Below are 20105 nucleotides of genomic sequence, written 5' to 3'. Positions count from 1 at the left end.
CACTGATCGAACAACTCCGGGGCTCTTCTCGGCGAGAAGAGCACCAGCTGACGAAGAGGTTCCACTTCAACGCGTAGAGGTGTCTCGTGGACGACGCTCTAGCGGAAGTGATGGTAGCCGCCACCGCTGGTGGCAGGGTACTCAAACCTGCCTCGTCCCGTCCAGGAGCCACACGTGGAGGTTCCAAAGATCGGGACGAGGGTGCCATAGGGTGCCCCGTCCCTGAGAAAGGAGGTCCTTCCTCAGAGGAATCGGCCAAGGAGGTGCTGTCGCGAGGAGTACAAGTTCGGAGAACCAGGTCCGGGTGGGCCAGTACGGCGCGACCAGAGTGACCTGCTCCTCGTCCTCCCTGACCTTGCGCAGGAGTTGCGCAAGAAGGCTCACTGGGGGAAACGCATATTTGCGGCCCCGCGGCCAGCTGTGCGCCAGAGCATCCGTGCCGAGCGTGCCCTCGGTCAGGGAATAATACTGGGCGCAATGGGTCGAGTCGTGAGAGGCAAACAGATCTATCTGTGCGTCCCCGAACTGGTCCCAAATCAGCTGAACCGTCTGGGGATGGAGTCGCCAATCTCCGGGGAGGGGCTGAAGCCGTGACAGCTCGTCGGCTGCACAGTTCAGGGCTCCAGGGATGTAAATGGCTCGAAGCGACCTCAGATGCTTCTGACTCCATAAGAGGAGGTGGCGGGCGAGTTGCGACATACGGCGGGAGCGCAGACCACCTTGACGGTTGATGTACGCTACAGTGGCGGTATTGTCTGTTCGGACTAGTACGTGTTGATTCTTGAGCACGGCCCGGAAGCGGCGCAGAGCAAGACGTACAGCCTGCAACTCGAGGCAATTGATGTGCCATAAGCGGTGGGGTCCTGTCCAGGAGCCCGCGGCAGCACGTCCATTGCACATGGCACCCCAGCCCGTGGTGGAGGCATCTGTCGTTACAACAACATGCCGGGAAGCTCGTTCCAGAGGCACTCCTGCCCGTAGAAAGCTGAGGTTCCCCCACGGGGTGAAGGTCTGACGGCAGGTCGGAGTAACTGGTACTCGGAGCGTGCCGTGTTGCCATGCCCACCTCGGGACTCGGTCGCGAAGCCAAAGCTGAAGCGGTCTCATATGAAGCAATCCGAGCGGCGTTGCCGCGGCTGCAGATGCCATATGCCCCAGGAGCCTCTGAAAAAGTTTCAGTGGAACCGCACTCTTGCCCTCGAACTGTCTCAGGCAAGTCAGCAGTGACTGCGCGCGCTCGCTCGTAAGCTGCGCGGACATGGCGACCGAGTCGATCTCCATACCGAGAAAAGAGATCCTCTGCACGGGGCAAAGTTTGCTCTTCTCCCAGTTGACCCGAAGGCCCAAACGGGCTACATGGCGGAGTACCAAATCCCTGTGTTCGCAAAGCTGATCTCGAGAGTGAGCTAGAATCAGCCAGTCGTCGAGATAGTTCAGAATGCGAACCCCGTGTTCCCGGAGGGGAACAAGGGCTGCCTCGACGACCTTCGTAAAGACGCGAGGGGACAGGGCTAGCCCGAATGGGAGAACTGCGTACTGATATGCCTGACCCTCGAAAGCAAACCGAAGGAACGGTCTGTGTCGAGGGAGAATGGAGACATGAAAGTAGGCGTCCTTCAGGTCGATCGCTGCAAACCAATCCTGGTGCCGCACACATTCGAAAACGCGTTTGGCGGTGAGCATCTTGAACGGCAGCCTGTGAAGGGAGCGGTTCAGAACGCGCAGGTCCAGGATTGGCCGTAACCCACCGGTTTTCTTCGGGACAATGAAATACGGGCTGTAGAAGCCGGTCTTCATTTCGGCTGGAGGGACAGTCTCGATCGCACCCTTCGCCAGCAGGGTAGCAACCTCCGCTCTCATGATAGGGGCATTGCCACCGACCAAAGTGGAGCGGACTCCCCTGAAGCGGGGAGGAGACCGCGCGAACTGAATCGCGTAGCCGAGCCTGATCGTTCGTGCGACCCAGCGGGACAGGTTGGGAAGCTCTAGCCAGGCTCCCAAGGACTGAACCAGCGGGGTCATGCGAACCACAGACTTCCCGTCGGTGGGGCAGCGAGGCGGTATGACTGACCCAGACGTGGACGGCATAGCGGCCCGATGTGGGGGTACAGTCATAGACCGCGTCCTGACAGAGCAGACCAGGGAAGGACGAACGTTCCACGGGGGTCTGCTCTGCCAGGGGTCTGGCGACAGAGGGGGATGAGAGCGGCACGGTCCGGGGACGGCGCGCACTGTCATCCGGCTCTGGGACAGAGGAGGACGAGGGGTGCACGGCCCGGGGGCGGCGCACCGTGTCGTCCAAGAACTCCGTATGCTCAGGGATGAATGTGTCACTTCTCTCAAGATTCTCCCCCGGCCCTCCACCGGGGGAAGGAGTGGTCCTGCTACCACCTCCTGAGAAGTGTACATCATCCCTGAGCAGCCCGTCTCAGGAGCGCCGCTTGACCCGGCATTTAGCGGGGGGCGGGACTGGAGAGGGCTGGGGCGCCTTCCTACGGCCTCCTCCGCGACCGGGCCCGGGTGAAGGCTGCTGCTTGGGCCGGGCGGGAGGGGTGGGAGCCGTAGGAGGGCGCCCTCGGCGGGAAACAGACTGAGTATTCTGCCCGGTCGGCTGAGTGGAGGCAGCAGCGGGCCGTCGGGGCAGAATGTGCTTAATAGCCTCAGTCTGTTTCTGGGCAGTCGAGAACTGTTGGGCAAAATCCTCGACTGCACCGCCGAAAAGGCCATCTTGCGATATGGGGGTGTCGAGCAGCCGGGACCGCTCGGCATCCTCCACATCAGCAAGATTAAGCCAGAGGTGTCTCTCCTGGACCACGGCTGTGGACATCACCAAACCCAGGGAGCGTGCGGTCACCTTCGTCGCTCGGAGAGCAAGGTCGGTGGCGGCGCGCAGCTCATTGAAGAGCCCCGGGTCTGTCCTGCCCTCGTGCATGTCCCTGAGCATCTGGGCCTGGTAGACCTGCAGAATGGCCATGGCATGCAAAGAGGCGGCTGCCTGTCCCGCAGCTCTGTAGGACTTCGCCACTAACGCAGACGAGTACATACAGGCTTTGGATGGGTGCTTAGGCTCACCACGAGAAGAAGCGCTCTGAGGACACAGTTGCATCGCAACAGAGCGTTCAACCGGGGGGAGCCCAGTGTACCCACGGGCAGCGGCCTCATCGAGGGGAGGAAAGGCGGATGAAATCAGCGAGCGGTCACGGGAAGACATGGGAGTCTTCCAGGACTTCGAGATCTCATCATGCACGTCCGGGAAGAAAGGTATCGGGGCCTGACGCGGACGGGGGTCCGCAGCCTGACCCAAATACCAGTCATCCAGCCGCGAGCGCTCGGGGCAGGGCGGAGGGTTCCACTCTAACCCGATGCTCGCGGCGGCTCGAGACAGCATGGCCGTCATCTCTGGATCAGACTCTAGCACAACTGTATTCACACCCGAAGGTGGCAGCTGTGATGAGTCTTCACTTCCAGAAGACTCAGACCCACCTTGTGATGCTGCGATAGACATCGCGTCATCCTCTGGAGCGTCAAAGGAAACCCGCGGGACACCCGAAGATGATCCCGCCGGAATCCCCCGAACACTCACGGGTTGCAGCACTGGAGAGGATGCGGCTGGGCACGGACTGATAGTCGGCGCTTTGTTCCAAACCGTCATCCTCAGATCACCCTGGCCACCAGCCGAAGTACTAGCTCTATTTCTAGAGTCAGTAGATCGGGGTGTGGATGAGGGGACCCTCACTCTTGCGAGATCACCGAGTCTTGATCGTAATGCTGCGATGGTCATGTTCCCACAGAGAGAACATGAGTCATCCACGAGTGCTGCTCTAGCGTGATTAACGCCCAAACACACTATGCACCACTCGTGCCCATCAGAGTCATCAACGAGTCTACCGCAACCAGAAGTGCACGGGCGAGGCATCTTTAAAAAGACGTGCCGCGTGCAAGCTCTTTTGTGAGAAAAAGAAACTCTGACTGTGTTGAAGCGCCCGGGGAGAAACACACTCGCTGTCGAATCACGGACAGAAAAGCAGGAAGCGCGTCCTCGCCGGAGATCGCCGTCACACCAACACCAGAGAATCTCGCTCGTCTGCAGAACTGACAGTACAGGAATGGCTTGTGGAGCGAAGGATCACCTTGGCTCCGAAGCGAAAACATGCCGGTTTGCTGCCAGCGAGCTCCTTAAATACCCACGAGGTGGGGCGGTGCTACGCTATGCAAATTCCGCAGACCCATGGCATTTCTTTGCCATTGGCTCGTTTTGTAGTACTCGAAGTCGATTGGCTTTCTAAGCGAAACCCCATTCGTCGTCATCCGACGGAACTCGGAGTGACAACGAAAGGGAACAGCCAGTATGGGGATTGTCTCAATCTTGTCTTGCTTGTCTCAAAAGCAAGCTTGCGAAATTTGATACACCGGTTTTCTGTAGAACTAGGAAAGTATGGGGGGAAATGTATATTTTAGATATTGGGAAAAAAACTGAGAAAATACCATGATTTTCCCAGGGAGGGAACACTGAGCACAAATAGATTAAGAATGTGCGAGAATCAGTGGAACAGGGCAGCGGGACAAAAGGTTGTTGTGGCTGCGTTCAACATGTGTGTGTGTGGGGATTGTTCAAACAATCATGTACTGGTTAGATAATGAAGGAACTGGCATGTTTGAGAAAAGAAAGGAGAGGATAATGAAGGAACTGGCATGTAGGGAAAAGAAAGGAGGAATATAGTAGAAAACTATATGTGATGAAAATAGACATGGTCTGATAGAATTTATGGAAGTCAAATGTAAAATGTTTAAATGATATGAAAAGTTTTAGAATAAAATAAGGCATTGTATGATTGACAGGGATTAACATGATATGAAGAATGTTTTAAGCAGAATGGGGAACAATTCTAGATTTTGATAAAATAATGATTGAAATGATGATATATCTGCTTTATTTTATTAATGTTAAGAAAATAAGGGTATTGAAGCAAGTAGCTATAATGGTTGTCTGTGTAATTTACGGACTGAGTAATATAATCTGTTTTGGAGAAACAGTAGAGATAAGACTGAGACAATAATGTGATGGAAGGGAAAAAGGCTTCAAACCAGTGGAAATGAAAATGATGATGTACAAATTGTTACACTTTATGAAGAGTAACGGAACAGTCCGGGAAAATAAATAAGTAAATAAATAGTGAGACAGAAGAGAGCAAATGCTGTAAACAGCTCTGCTCTGAAGATCTCACTTTGAAGAGATTTGCAGATGATGTTTTGTAAAAGATAAGCTGGGATAACAGCAACAGTACTTGTAATTAGTGTTGTTGATGATAATACCAAATTAGTAAGGTAAAGACAGAAAACAAATTCGAATATTTTGAGCATTTTCTGTGCTGCTCATGAAATTATGTTCTGCCAATAATAATGATGAAGAGTATGATTTGGCTATTGTGATTGAATCCGCCATTGGTGGATGGTCAAAGGAATACAGAGAACTGCTTATCAGTGGGTCTGTTTACATTCCTGAATGGGACACACACTGCTTCAAGGGCGTGTTAAGTTGAAGCCCTTTGGAAACTCACAGTGATCAAACTGCAAGGTGTCTGATGCTGAAGTTGAGGCTGAAACAAATTCACTAGATGACAGAGAGTGTTTTAACGGTGGTCATCAGGACAATTTAATAGGTAACTGTAAATGACCACCGAGAAGGTGTTTAAAAATGTGATAAAATGACAACACATTTCTGGTAATAATATTGGTTTGAAAATAGATCAGTGTTTAAATGACGACAGTGACAATTTTTGGTCTGAGAAATAAGAGATAAAAAAACAAGGTCAAAGATTGAAGTCTTAAAGTGAATCCTTTTGTGACTCCAACAAATGTGAGTTGCAAAATATGTAAAGGTAATATAGAGAGACAGATCTCAAAGATGATTTATAATAACTGCAAAAGATGCAGAGTAGCCTTGTCAAAGTTAGTGTGAATCCTGATTGGAGACTGATAAACTCCTAGAAGAGAAAATTTTGAAGTCAGATATTAAGTTATGGTAATTGAGAACTTGACAACTAAAATTGAGATTGAGAAATGTGAAGCGTTATTGAGAACTAGAATAATTACCATTATGTAAGAACAAATAAGCAGAAGCAGTAGGCTACTGAATTAACAGTTGCTAAATGTAAAATGTGTTGAAAGGCATCTGATTAAACAAACAGCTTGAAAAGTTGACCATGAAAGAACTAGAAGCTGATGTTTTGCTTTCAAAAGATAAGTTTGTTATGGGCTGTATTGAAACAGTTCGCTTATCTAAAATCTGATGTGTGCTGTGCCTGAAACTGCCAGTGCGACAGAGACTCAATCTGAGGGGAAATTTGTAATGTCTAAATTCCCTGAGGTGGGCAAAAGACAAATATAAATAATATGTTTATTTGAAACCGTATGTAATTTCTGGCAAAGATGCCTTAAGCTGGGATAGAGTTAAAAGATGATAGATAAAAGTTTGATGTTAGAAGTATATGAGAGAGCAGTGTACCATCCAATAGAGTCTCAGAGTCTCTCTCATTCAATGAGTCAGCTAAAAGCTGGTATCTGTGATAATGTGTAAAGCACAGTGTTTCAGTTGAAGGATCATAGACACAGAGATGTTTTAAAAATAAAACTGAATGACTTTAAAGAAGTATTTAAAACAATAATACAGATAGAGATGACATTTTGATTAGCTTATTTTAGGACCAGTAACTTCTGTCTCATTTAGTCTCCACCATTCAGGACCGATGGCTCCGGCTACAGATGAAGTACACTGAATGTACGGTTGTGATCTAAAGTCACTGAGTATAATCCAAGCAGCTAGGTTTCTGCTTTTAAGATGGTTAATGGATTTAAGTGATTAAATACTGTTGTTATTGACCTGTCTCCCTATGTGAACACTATTAGGCAATCGGAATGGCTCTGGTGACTCTTGAACGTGCCTTTCCTAAGCTCTAGAAAACAGCTGAGTTCTGTTGAAGCAAACAGCCTGTGATGGGAAAGAGCGGTCACCAGTGTGTACAGTGGCTACTCAATGACGGGTTTGATCTTCCTGGCCAGGGGACAGCCTAACGCAGGGGGTCACGAACATTGGGCACCTCCGGGATGGAGGTGTTATATGTGAGAAAGGTATGAGAGTTGAGCGCTGATTACTGGAGGCCACCGGGGTCAGCAGAGCATTGAGAGGTGAGATGCGCTGTGAGGAACAGTCACGGCGGTCTGACCCAGAAAATGTGAGTTCCTCTATTTACCACTCGCCAGAAGAAACCGCATTCATTGTATGGCTTGTTTTTTTTTATTGTGACAAGCGTCTGCAAATATGCCAGGGGAAAACACCCTGATGGAGATTATAGATAAAGGGCTAACAGGAGTGGGCGAGCAGGAGCCAGCTGAGGCCATGAAGTGATTCCCATTAGTTGTTGTGGAGACAGTAGCAAAACTTTTTATGTACTGGTTTGCCTTATGGGCAAGGAAAATCATAGTGTTGATTTTGAACTAATATGTTATAACATAGTTTTAACTCTTGAAGGTCGTTAGACATGGTGGTGGCTAAAGATGAAGACAGCTTTTGATTTAAGGAAAGTCTGGATGACAAAGGTGAATGGTCAAAGGTTATTGTAATGAATACAAATTTTGACTAAGTTACAGCCTTAGGAGGCTGGTGAAAAAAAATTATTTGTTTATAGTGAGAGAGACTGCTTGAGCGGAGGAAGGGATGGTAACTGTGTCTGTCTTTCTGTTATTGGCCTGCTAGAGCAAGCTGAAGCAAAATAATGATAATGAAACAAAACAACCCAGCTGACCTTGTTAAATTCTAATGAATAATGAACAAGACATGCTTTGAAACTGTTTGGGAGACCATGTAAAATTAGGTAGAAGCTACCGGAAAATGGGAAGTTTAAAATCTTATTTAAAATTTAAATCTTTTAGCAATAATATAAAGAAAAATGAATATTGAAAATGAACAGTTAACATATGTGTGTCTAATATGAGTGCGTGTGATGGTGACAGCACTTTATGTCTTGTATGTATTAGTTTGGGGCACTAATATTCCGCCTGAATGGTGTGTATATTGCGTCATTAACCTCTGGAATGAGTTTATCATTACAGATGGGGTAAGGCAAATGACAAATTTTAAAGGAGCTGATAATTCTGATGAAAAGACAATACAGAACATGGGACAAGCTTTAAGTTGATTGGCCATCAAGCTCTGTCTGGTAGTAATAATTTTGTCATACATAATGTAGATTTGAAGATCAGTAAATTGGAATTGTGTAGTTGTAGATCACCATCTGGCATGGGCTGAGATAAATGAAAATGTTGTAGATTTGAGGGAAACAACAAAGTGACATATTGGCTAAGTCAACATGAAATTATCAAGAGAGCCTCTCACATTTATGATTATTGTGAACAAAGGGGGAGAAATGATTGACTGACATTGACCAAGTCTGTACAGCACGACTTGACCTGATAGGGAAAATTGATGACTTTGGAAATGTTTGTAGATGACTGACTTGAGAGACCAAACAACAGGCCTGAAAAGCAAGATTCGCTGTGAGACTGAGGGCCGTTGCCTTTCAAATACTTCGAGAAGAAGATGAGATTGTGGCTTTAAGTGAAGAATGTAATATTTTTGTTTCAGAGGCAAAATTTGGCTGAAGGACGCCGTTTGGGTTAGTGTTGATGGCAAACTTTATAAAAAACACTATGTTAAATGTTATGTTAAATTGATGCTCGAGTTGTGTCGTGCATCAAGAGGGAGATGGTATAACAATTGCCAAATATGGTTTATTAAGGGGTTCACATTTGCTGAATACATTTTGGGAGAACACTAGGGGCCATTTTTCTGCCTAACAAAATTGATGTCTGTGAGTGTGCACACACCAATAACAAAGATTGTTTCAACAGGAAACGCCAGGGCATCGAAGGACACGGGAGAACAGTAGACAAAAGAAACTGCGTACTTTACTATCTGACAATAACCTCGAAATTTGTTTCTCTTTACAGGGAGCATGCAGGATTGGGAGACAGGGCAAAATGTGCCAATAAAATAATGGTTATGGATGAATTTGGCTAACTGTCCTGGCCTGGGTTATTAGTATGGCAGAAAGGTGCTACACCTGCGCAGCGCATAACTTAAAATTTTCCTTTTACAGAATGTCAGGATGGATTGGATCAAACAGAACTAATTCTGTTCCAAATGTATAAATATTGTGTGGACATGAGCAAAGTGGGTTGAGTGTTTTTCAGGGTAAAAGGACCCCGAGTGCTATTAAGTGAGCAAGAAATTATCCGGAGATAATGTTTCAGGTTGTTGATTCCACAGGTCACACCAAAGGGGACGAGCGGCAAGACAAGCGGTCACTAACAAAATACTTAAGGTCTCCATTCACAGATGACAGTTCACTCCAGTGGGGGTGCGGTCGTGATATAAGGGAAAACCTTATAAGGATCAGAAAATGGTTGGAGAGTGTGACACCTGGGTCCAAGCCTCTCACCTACACCGACAGGCCACAACCATCCCATAGTCCATGGGGCGAACGAGATGATCAACACGCCTGGAGGAGGATGTGAACCGACTAATGGTTTAAGAATGTGGTTTTGTGATTATTTTGAGGATTTTATTTGATTGTAAATGTTTAACAGAAGAATCTGTTTTTGTGATGATTTTGTTTGATTGAATCAAACTAGGTATTGATTTGATTGTAAATGTAGAAAATATATTGATTGTGTCTGTAATGGAAATATTAGAGTTAATATTGAACAACTGCATTGGTTGGAAGAATGGATAAAATTATAAGACTTCTCTGGTTAGATTTTGTTAAATATGGCATTAAATAGAGCTTACTAAATTGAATTAGAAGTGAACAAAATATGGTTAGGAAAACCGAGGTGAAATATGGAGATGGGCGTAGATTAATGGAAAAGGCTTAATGATAGGAGTTAGGATTGTTATTCTAATAATTTTGTTATTCATGGTTGAATATGATTACAGTGACAGGTGAAACATGCTGTCTGTTCAATTGGTGAAAATGACAGTCTATCCCAAGGATGAACAAAATTATGTGACGATACAGGTAGCGGGAGCTACAGTGAGATATGTGTTAAATGTATGTTCTGTTTGTTTTTCTTCTATTTGTTTATTTTCTGAGAAAGATTAAGGGCAAAAGATTTAAAGAAGGTTACAAGCAGCGGTCATCCGTGTTACGAGATGGCGTACAAAGATAGGGTTTGAAACTGAGTGATTTTTATTATACTTTTATCTGTTTGTTTCCTTACTATGTTATAACTACCTTTTTCCTTACTGGCGTGACTGAGGGTCTGTTTACAGGAGCGCAGGAACAGTGATTTCTCGCTTAGCCCGGCGTCGTAAAAATGTTTCCTTGCTAGCTAAAATATTACGGGGCCTTTCCCCCACAAAAACAGCCTTATGCTTCTTCATTCTAAACTTTTCTTCACAGGTTCAAGGAGAGTGATCATTTATGCAAAAATCAGAGATAAAGAGTATAAGTGTGATGATATGAATTAAAATTTGTTTTATTGTTTATTATTGTGATTATGGGTAATCAGAATGATAAAAAGTGAGGAGTTGTAGTGGCAATTTTAATGATATTCATTGATCTTTAGTAAAATATAGATGATTCAAAGAATGTCACATGTGTGTCTCACTTGTAGTGAGAGAAGATTCTGTTTATGTACCTGGGGAGGCAGAAGAGGGAGACACTCCAGCAGGGACGGACTGGGACTAAAAAACGGCCCTGGACTTTGACTAGGCCCGGCCCAAAGAAATCGGCGCGCGGAAACTCGACAACAATAACGCCTGCCGCCTGTCACATGACTTCAATTGTGGCTCATGATACTACCATCCAAATTATAGCTAACAGCATATTATACAATCTATTCCATGCTGTCTTAAAATGAATTTATTACTTAATAATCTTAATTAATTTATGCAGTAATTAATCTTAGCTACTGCACAAATAATAATACCACATCTAAATGAAAATAGGCTGGCCCTACACCATTACAAATGTAACTTCTGTATTAAAAATCTTCAAAGTTTGTAAGCATTAACTGTAACGTTACAAACATTTTTAAAAGTAAAAGCACAACATATTTCTTAATATTAGCTACTGCATGTTGCATTTTACAGCTAAAATGTTGAAGTTTAGCTGTTTTAACTACTGTAATCATTAAAAATGTAGCAAGCTGAATATCACTTCCTAACATCATCCCTAGCAAGTAACTTGCTAATTAATTTCTGATTAATTCGGTTCGGGAGTAGTAAAGATAAAAGCCAGCCCGCACTGGTTGGGTCCTTGTATGCGCTTCATGAGGCACACACACACACTAGCACACACACACAAGGTCTCTAGCTCGCTCCACTCTGTAAATAACAATTTATGCCATGCGCGCTCTTACTCGCTCTAGATTCCGGGAGATTTTAACTAATTTGCGGGCATCAGGGAGCCGCTATCAATATGCGGGAGACTCCCGGAACTTCCGGGAGACTTGGTATGTCTGTGACTGCGTGTGTGGCGGGTGGTGGGCCGGCCCGCCGGCCGTCCTGGAGTACCGGCCGTTCTGTGATTCTCCAGATCACACAGATGGCCAGTCCGCCCCTGCACTCCAGAGAACAGACGAACAAGGACCTCTGACCTAGATGTCAGAAGGCCATTTTGGTGCAGGGGGGCTTATTGGGCCAACTAGTGACGTCTATGGAAAACTACTGGGAGGAAGGCTCTGGGGGGAAGAAGGCCTTGAAACTAAGATAAAAGCTAGTTCAGTCTGTCTGGGGGTGTGTCACTCTTCTGCACAGGGTAACAACTGTGTATTAGACTGCTCCTATTCTTGCAAGAATAAATACTTCTATTTTATATAATTTGACTCTGAGTGTCTCTTACGCAGTGATGTTTGTTTGAGATGAATTTTTGCCACAACAGTAACATGACAGCACTTTTTATTTCTTTTGTCTTCAAGACTGAAGAAGAAAATATTTCAAGGAGTCTAAAAAGGCGAGGGATTGATGCCTTACATATGAAGACTCGGGCAGCTGAGGAAAAGCACATGCTTTACCAGGAAATGAGAACTGTAACTGAACACCTCCATCAGCAGCATGCCTTTCTGTGCTCTGCCATCAAAGACACAGATCAGCCTGGTGCAAAAGCTGCTCTCATCCAACGCCTCCAACAGCTGGAAAGAAAACAACATCAAGCCACTGTGATGTTTCACCCACATGTAACAGACATTGTTCCTGTAGACAACCCATACTTGAGTCAGGCCGTCCTCCCCATGTCAAGCATACAGACACTAGTATACAATGATGATGGTGATAATGAGGATGACAATGATAACTAGGACTGTAAGCACTGGTATGACAGGACAGGGCCTGTATTTACAAAGCTTCTTTAAGTAGAAAAAAAAGGGACCTAAAATCCTCAGACTGTATATTCAAACCTGTTTTTAGGCTGAGGTGCACAAGCACTTCATAAACTTTTGAATCCAAAGAAATTTTCCTGATCTCCGTTAACAGTCTGTCTTTCACCTGGTGCCGAGTTCAACCTTGCTGTGAACACAGGAGATTTACATTTCCAATGTTGTCAGGTTTAGCTATACAATATCATTATTTTTTCACATAATCTAATGATGTCTTAAAGTGTAAATGCAAAGCGGAAAATATATATGTTGCTGCAGATCATAGAAACCTTTCATGGTGATGGAGGAATATAATTACTGCCTTACTGTGTTGTTTTACTAGGTTTGATCAATAAAAAATAAAAGAAATTGATAGATTGACCGATCAAAATGCAGCGCAGTAAAATTTGGCTGTTTTCAAACTTGATTTGATTATGTCACGTGTTGTGCGTAACCTATGCTATCATCTTCGCTTGAGAGTTCATTAATATGCCGTGACAATGGCAGGTGCGCAAAGTACAACATTACATTTTTTCAAAAAAGCATGGAAAGATGAGCGTGAAGGAGAAAATGTGCCATCTACATCTGAGTCTGCTTCAGCTTACTACGAGGCGACAGCGAGTGAAGTGGCACCTGAGGCTTCTCAGGACACAGAAACGCATAGGCCTATTTCATCACAGGAGTGTAGTGTGAGACTTCCACGACACAGATCGGCACAATGCCCAATGACTTGTCTGCAATTGATGAACCGCAATATACTGTTTTAAATGTGTGCAGGCGTTAAGCTGTTTTATTTATAGGTGTTAAGCTATACATATATATATATATATATTATATAGGCTATATATATATATATATATATATATATTAGTTGCCCCCTCATTTTAAGATGGGAGCCCCCAAAAATTTAATTCTGACTGGTATGCACAAGACAACAAATTCAACAAATTGTCTTAAAAATGAATGTGACTTTTATTAATTGTTTAAAACTTTAAGCATAACTCTGGCATTATTCAACCCATATCCCTGTTGAGCAAGGTCACTGTGAGCTATTGATAGCTATTCCTTTACCTATCGATAGCTCGATTAATATCTTAAAAAAATCTTTTAGGCCTACAAGTGACATAAAATTTATACTATGTGAATCTTTCTTCTCTACAGTGTTCTTAATATGGCAAAGTATGTTTTTATTATTATTTACGTTTTTATTAATGCCATTTAATGTTGTTGTTAATACAGCGTATAGCACTAGTCAACTAAATTAATGTAACGTGTCAAAGATTAATGCACTTTTCGGAGTTGAATGTAAGGGAAATGTCATTTTGGAATTACTGTGGTCTAATGTGATATTGTTGTTCATGATGAAATTTCCGTTTATTGTTGTAATTAATTTGTAGCATTAAAGGTCCCCTGACATGAAATTTTCACTTTCTGAGGTTTTTTAACATTAATATGAGTTCCCCTAGCCTGTATATGGTCCCCCAATGGCTAGAAATTTCAATCTGTGTAAACCGAGCTTTGGCTATTTTTCTCTTCTCTGCAGCTCAGACGAGCTGATCTTGAATCTCCTCCTTATGACGTCATACGGAGGAAAGGTTACCTCCCCTTTCTCTGCTTTGCCCGCCCAGAGAATTTGGCTCGCCCATGAGAAAATGAGCTAGGAAGTACGAACGCGCGAGCGCGATTTGAGTTTTTCCTCGAGAGATATCATGACTTGCAAACGAGCGAAGCATGGCAGTTGATCAGTGTTCGGATGTACAAATGAACACAAAAGTATTTTTTAGTTCCTTCATCCGAGCCTCTGAAGAAACAATGGGTTAATTTTATTTTCTCTGGAAATGCGCAGACACAACTTCCCAAAGTTTTGTATGGTCCAAACATTTCACCGACGACTGTTTCCTCAACTCGATGAACGTCTGAAAATAAATCGATCGAGCTACCAAGCAACAATTTCTGATGTGTAGCCTAATTGTTCAAGTTCAGACAGGTAATCTTTCTCTCAAAATCATTCAATACGGTTTATGCATCAGTAAGTCAAGCCAGTGACTAAAATATCAACTTCACATTGTTTCTTTTAGTAGGATGAAAATAATCTTATTTAAATTGTGAACAAATTATACAGAAAGCGGTCAAAGAACAATCTTTCCACACAGTGCGAGTTTATCTGGACAACTCGTTATGATATCAATGACGCACGTTATACTGCACAACAAAGCTCTTACTGTATGTACATCATCGTCTTTGCATTGGTGAAAGCATTAAAGAGAGTGCAGAAACTGCGTTGCAATGATAAGATCTTCATTCTCGCGATCAACACACTGTCATCTGCTCAATGCTCATCACGGCAACATTTTATGTGATGGGAATAGATCTAAATACTTTAAAAACTTCTCACGATTCGTTAATCTCGATAGCTGTAATAGTAAAAACATATAATAGCTGTAGTAAAAGTATTCGAGAGAGTTTCACATGTTATAGCTATTTCATATGCAAGCATGTCAGCCAATCACAGCAGAGGCCGGTTACACACAGCAGACGCGCCCCTTCAAACAGAGCGTTCAAATCAGAGGCTAAAATCAGGCTAGGAAAAATGCCTTTTATTTCTAAATTATGACTATTTTTGATCTAAAAAACATCCTAACATTATAAGGGCAACCCAGGAAACATTATACAATAATAAAATAACCCCATGTCAGGGGACCTTTAACAACATGACCCGTCACTACCCGAATTCATTTAGGGAGAGATGGCTGATTGAATGCTTTTTTAGTCCAGTGCCTGCCTGTATATAAGATTAGTATTGACCAAGTTCAGAGGCTGTCATATGTGGATCAACTTACTTTGTTGTTTATTTTCAACATGGTCTTTTCAAAATGACTGCCCTCTTGACCTGAACACACCCATTTACTAAAAACACTAAAGTAACTGTCTCTATTTTACAGAGTCAAAACAAAAAAAAAGTTTCCCCCACTAAATACATTTTAGAACTATGATAGAGTTATATAAAATGTAAGAATTTCAATTGATTGAGATAGGATCAGCTATATTTTTATATGAAATTTAAAAGTCTCTGATGAGTGATGCTATGTGGCTAAGATCATTTCAGTAAAGAGATGTGTCCTAATGTGGGTGGGGTTGGTTGACACACTGATTTGGGGGTTGGTTGGCACATGTATAGCCATATATGTTGTATGTTTATAAATATAATAATGCTTTACATTTTTATTGGAATTGTATGTTAAATTCTTATGAACATAAACTTATGTATGAAATACTTTTCTTTTAGAAGTCAAAATGGTCAGAAAATATTTAATAACAACAGACAGGGGATAGACACTGGCACAAATTATGCTAGAGGCAGCCAGACAGGTGAAGACTCAAAACAGAAGTATTAGGAGCACAGCAAAGGACTTAAAAAATACCATTCAACACACTAAGTAGATACTGCCACAAAACCAGCCAGCATGAGATTTAAGGCAAAGAAAGAGCTAGGTGTAGCGGCAAAGAAAGAGCTAGGTGTAGCTGTTGGTTACATCAGGAACAGACAAATATTTTCCCCAGATTTGGAAGTGGAGCTGTTTAAGTATCTGTCCAAGTCAGCCGACATTTACTTAGGCCTATCATCAAGCCTTAGCTTGCTGTGTCATATAACATCAAGGTGCCTGAGACTCGAGCTGTGTCCCAATGTGAAGGCTGCATCCTTTGAAGGTCGCGGACTTCGAAGGATGCAGCCTATCCGTCCTTCGAAGGACGCACCATGTAGCCTTCGTGGGATTTCCTAATTGCGCAACCAGGTGTTCCCGATTACCGCTCCAGGTGCCAAGCAACAGTGCGAGAGTACAGCTGCCATCCTGATCATTCATTTGATATAATTGAGTAAACAGCTATGGAGCCAGAATTGGCTATTGTCATTTTTTTGTTTTATATTTTACTGAAGGACATGGGAGCAGGGGCGTAGCCAGAATTTTATTTTTGGGGAGTCCCGTTTTTAAATGAGGGGGCAACATATATATATATATAGCCAGAATTTTATATACAGGTCTATTCTGGTGGTGGGTGCGGTGATGCGGTGGCGACTCATGTAACGTAAGGGTGGCGCTGCCAATAAAGCACCTAAAAGCTGTCACAAAGAACCGGCAAAAGTATGATTATGAATATGTAAAATATAGCAAGGAGATATTGTAATTGTTTATTAATAAACAAGTGTTTTCTTTGTCGGCTAAGATGAAGTTGACGATGCTGACTCGCGATCTTCAGTAGTGAAGGTGCCAGAGAGAAATGCACATTTCATAAGGATTACATAGGCAGAGAGCAGTCTGTAGTCTGTTTTCTTTCGTTTTGAATTGTTCTGTTTAAAAGTATACATGTGAGGCAAGTAGGCTACCTTATATGCTGAGTTTCGGTTAATTTATGAGACGAGCTCCAGTTCATATTTACTTCTTATTTATTAAATCCAGGCAATTGGTTGATGAAACATTGATTAAAATTAAGATACAATTAATATAAAACGAAATTCGGGTTAAAGAAAGGTTTTGTGCTTTCTGTTTGATGATCTTTTAGTGCCGCTTTCAGAGCGCTCACGTCCATAACGGAGAACACGTCCGGAACATTGTTTTTTTTCCTCATAAATGCGAACACGAAAAATAAAATAAAATGAATATTTTATGTACTGTGGAGACTGAGAGCAAACCCTTATTCATCCGGTGGGTATAGCCTGGTTTGCGCAGTGTAATTCACATCTTGGCCAGGTCATGTTTGTAAATAAGAAGTGGTTCTCAAACAGTTTACCTGGATAAATAAAGGTTAAATAAAAAAATTAAAAATAATCACAAAAAAAATATTTTGCCTCCTAAAGTCTTTTTTTTTTTTTTTTTAAGCAATCAGAAATCTGAGGGGACCGGACATGTAAATTAGTAACAATTTGTTAATATTGACAATAGACCTACATTTTGTTACTTTAATTTTCAAAATAACCAGTGGGGGAATGTAAGGAACTTCATACTGCATTAAGTATTCATGTACAAATGTGAAGTAGCCTACTTTTTCCCTCACAGGTCAGCAACACTGCGCATTGTTACATTAAACTACACGAAAGTATATAGTTTAAATGTAGCCTATCAACCTTGCAAACACTCAGATACCATTACAAAAATAAACAATGTCCAGAGCCATGAATTTTATTTTATTTACACATTTAAAGTTGCATAAAATAATAAAAAATGATGAATAAAGAAATATACAGAAATTTATTTTTTTATTTGTCACGTTTCCACATAATACTTTTACATTTAAATGTTAATTTGCCGCCCACCACCGAACTCTCGGCCGCCCTTTAAAAAAAAAAAAAAAATGCTGTCGTCATCAGCGCAATGACTTATGGGGTAGGATAGGCCGCTTAGGATCAACTTAGGATCCATTTATGTATCCTCTCTTTCACGGGGAAACGAAGGGTGCATTTGGCCTCGCTTTTGAATCAAGGTAGCCTTCGTCGCGCCGCAATGACGCAACCGGCCTTCGAATACGGCCTTTGGAGGACACAGAATTGAATTGGGAAAGCCTTCATCGCGCTGCGATGACGCAATTGGCCTTCAAATGCGACCTTCTGAGGGTGCAGCCTTTGAATTGGGACGTCCTTCGTCGCGCCGCTGTGACGCAATCGGCCTTCAAATAGGGCCAAGCGGCCTTCAAATACGGCCTTTGGAGGATGCAGCCTTCACATTGGGACACAGCTCTGGTCAGAGCTGCAGCAAGCTGGCTGTGACTGGTTTACTGCCTTTTTGAAGAGGCACCCTTTCCTTTACATCAGCCTTGCTCGTGCTACAAGTTTTAACCCCTTTAAGGTCTAAGGGGTTTTATGTCCGCCTATACATATAAGAAAATGTAAAGGGAACATAAATGTTAATTTTGAATTTAATATTCTGTCTCAATTTATCAAACACATCTAAAAACAACCACTAGATGGCACTGTATTTGCACATCAGTCTTTCAACATTATACTTATGTTGTGCCACATGTGAAAGCAGTTACGCTCTGGCTGTAGGCAGACTGGCACATTACACTCATTACATTTCCATGAAGTGTCCTTTCTTGGGACCCCATCTGCCTTACATTTCTCACACCTCAGCCTTGCAATTGGTTTTGAGATTGGCACAGGTGTATGTCCAGTTCTTCTGGTTGTGTGATGAACTGAGTAGTACTGTATCAGCTAGTCTAATAAGTCCACTCCCCCCATGTATATGTTGTAATCCACAATAGGTTTTTGTACTGGTATGTTTGTTGTCTCCCAGGATCCATCCCTATTTTTCTGCTTCCTCTTGACAGTGTCCCCATCACAAGCAACATGGACACTGCTGCACATTGCCACCTCCCTGTTGTCCATCCACTTGGTGAAGACAAGGTTATCTTCTCTTATCCACCTGAGAGATCCTCTGGGGGATTTCTTGGTCAGTTTATGTTTTTTTTTTTTTTTTTTTTTTTTAGCCTCCTTCCTCCCTTCAAGTATGGTACCACGGGCTCCAAATTTGAGGGACAGCAGGTGCCTGAAAGAGTTTTGAGCAGGTGTAGAAAATATCACAGTAGAAGTGATAATAACCACTGCCTAGGAAATATGGCTTCATCAATTACACCAGAGTCAAATGAGAGCCCTAGCCCAGAGGCCAACCTGCTTTTACATGTGTTTATGTTGAAGTTACAGGTACAGCTATTGCTGGAGTCTGCCAGCACAAACAGCTTTATTTCCCACTTGGTGGGTTTGGATTATATGTACTAGGTCATCCCAGTTCTTGCCTTGGTGGCCACCATCCTCTCATCAATGGAAAGCTGCTTCCTGGGATGGTAGGCAGACTGACAGACGGCCTTTATCTCAGTCATCAGTGGCTTCAAACGAAAGAGTGTGTCATACTCATCTGGCTGGGTCTGCTTCTTTCTGTCATTTACTACATCTTCCTCTGGGTCACTCATATGGATATTCCAAGATATGGTACGGTACCTATCCCGTGTCGTGACAGTGTTCGGAGTCACAGACATTTTTTTTTCTCTTCCAATAGTCATTTACTGCTGGCAGCTTTAGAACTCCCATGTACAAAACTAATCCAATACATTTGAAAATCTCTGCAGGGTTGATGGTGGTCCACTTGTACTTTTTCCCAGCAGCAATGTTTCTCTCTGCCAGCTTGTTTGTGTTGGCACACAATGTCCTGATTGAATCAGCACTAAAAAAGTGCTTGAAAAGGCAGAGGGGGCTTTGCTCTACAGACGTGTCCAATTGCACTCCAGGTTCCAATCTGGGGCAAAATCTTTGTGGAATGGGGGCCACATCAGGATCCTTTTCTGTCTTCCATCCTTGTTCCAGGTGATGGGCGTGACCTCAAGGTAGGGGTCGCAGACTGTCCTCTTGGTGGCTTTGTGGCAGTGCTGGAGGAGCCGGGGTCGAAGAGGAGAAATTGATCTCCGGGCTGCAGGAGGAGACCTGGATGTGCGGGCTGCAGGAGGAGACCTGGATGTGCGGGCTGCAGGAGGAGACCTGGATGTGCGGGCTGCAGGAGGAGACCTGGATGTGCGGGCTGCAGGAGGAGACCTGGATGTGCGGGCTGCAGGAGGAGCAGTGTAAATGTAAATGTATTTTATTTCACATCAACCGATAGGTGAACCAAAGTGCTTAAGAGTGTGGAAGAGGGCGAGCCGTCGGGGTC

At 43.6% G+C, this 20105-nt stretch overlaps 1 protein-coding gene across 1 annotated transcript in view; it reads right to left on the bottom strand.

The window, feature by feature from the left end:
• Positions 1-19374, bottom strand: part of LOC130092594 (uncharacterized) — a 49762-nt gene extending 30388 nt beyond the window's left edge. The window contains exons 1-2 of the mRNA XM_056260495.1: positions 19201-19374; positions 12076-12192 (exon numbers count right to left, since the gene is read on the bottom strand). Coding sequence (XP_056116470.1) covers positions 12076-12192; positions 19201-19374 — 291 coding nt within the window. The remainder of the gene's footprint in view (positions 1-12075; positions 12193-19200) is intronic.
• Positions 19375-20105: the final 731 nt, after the last annotated feature.

Source organism: Rhinichthys klamathensis, unplaced genomic scaffold (assembly GCF_029890125.1).
Source record: "Rhinichthys klamathensis goyatoka isolate OS25496 unplaced genomic scaffold, OSU_Roscu_1.1 h1tg000176l_1, whole genome shotgun sequence".
NCBI classification, from domain to species: Eukaryota; Metazoa; Chordata; class Actinopteri; order Cypriniformes; family Leuciscidae; genus Rhinichthys; species Rhinichthys klamathensis.
This window is presented reverse-complemented; position numbering and strand designations above follow the sequence as displayed.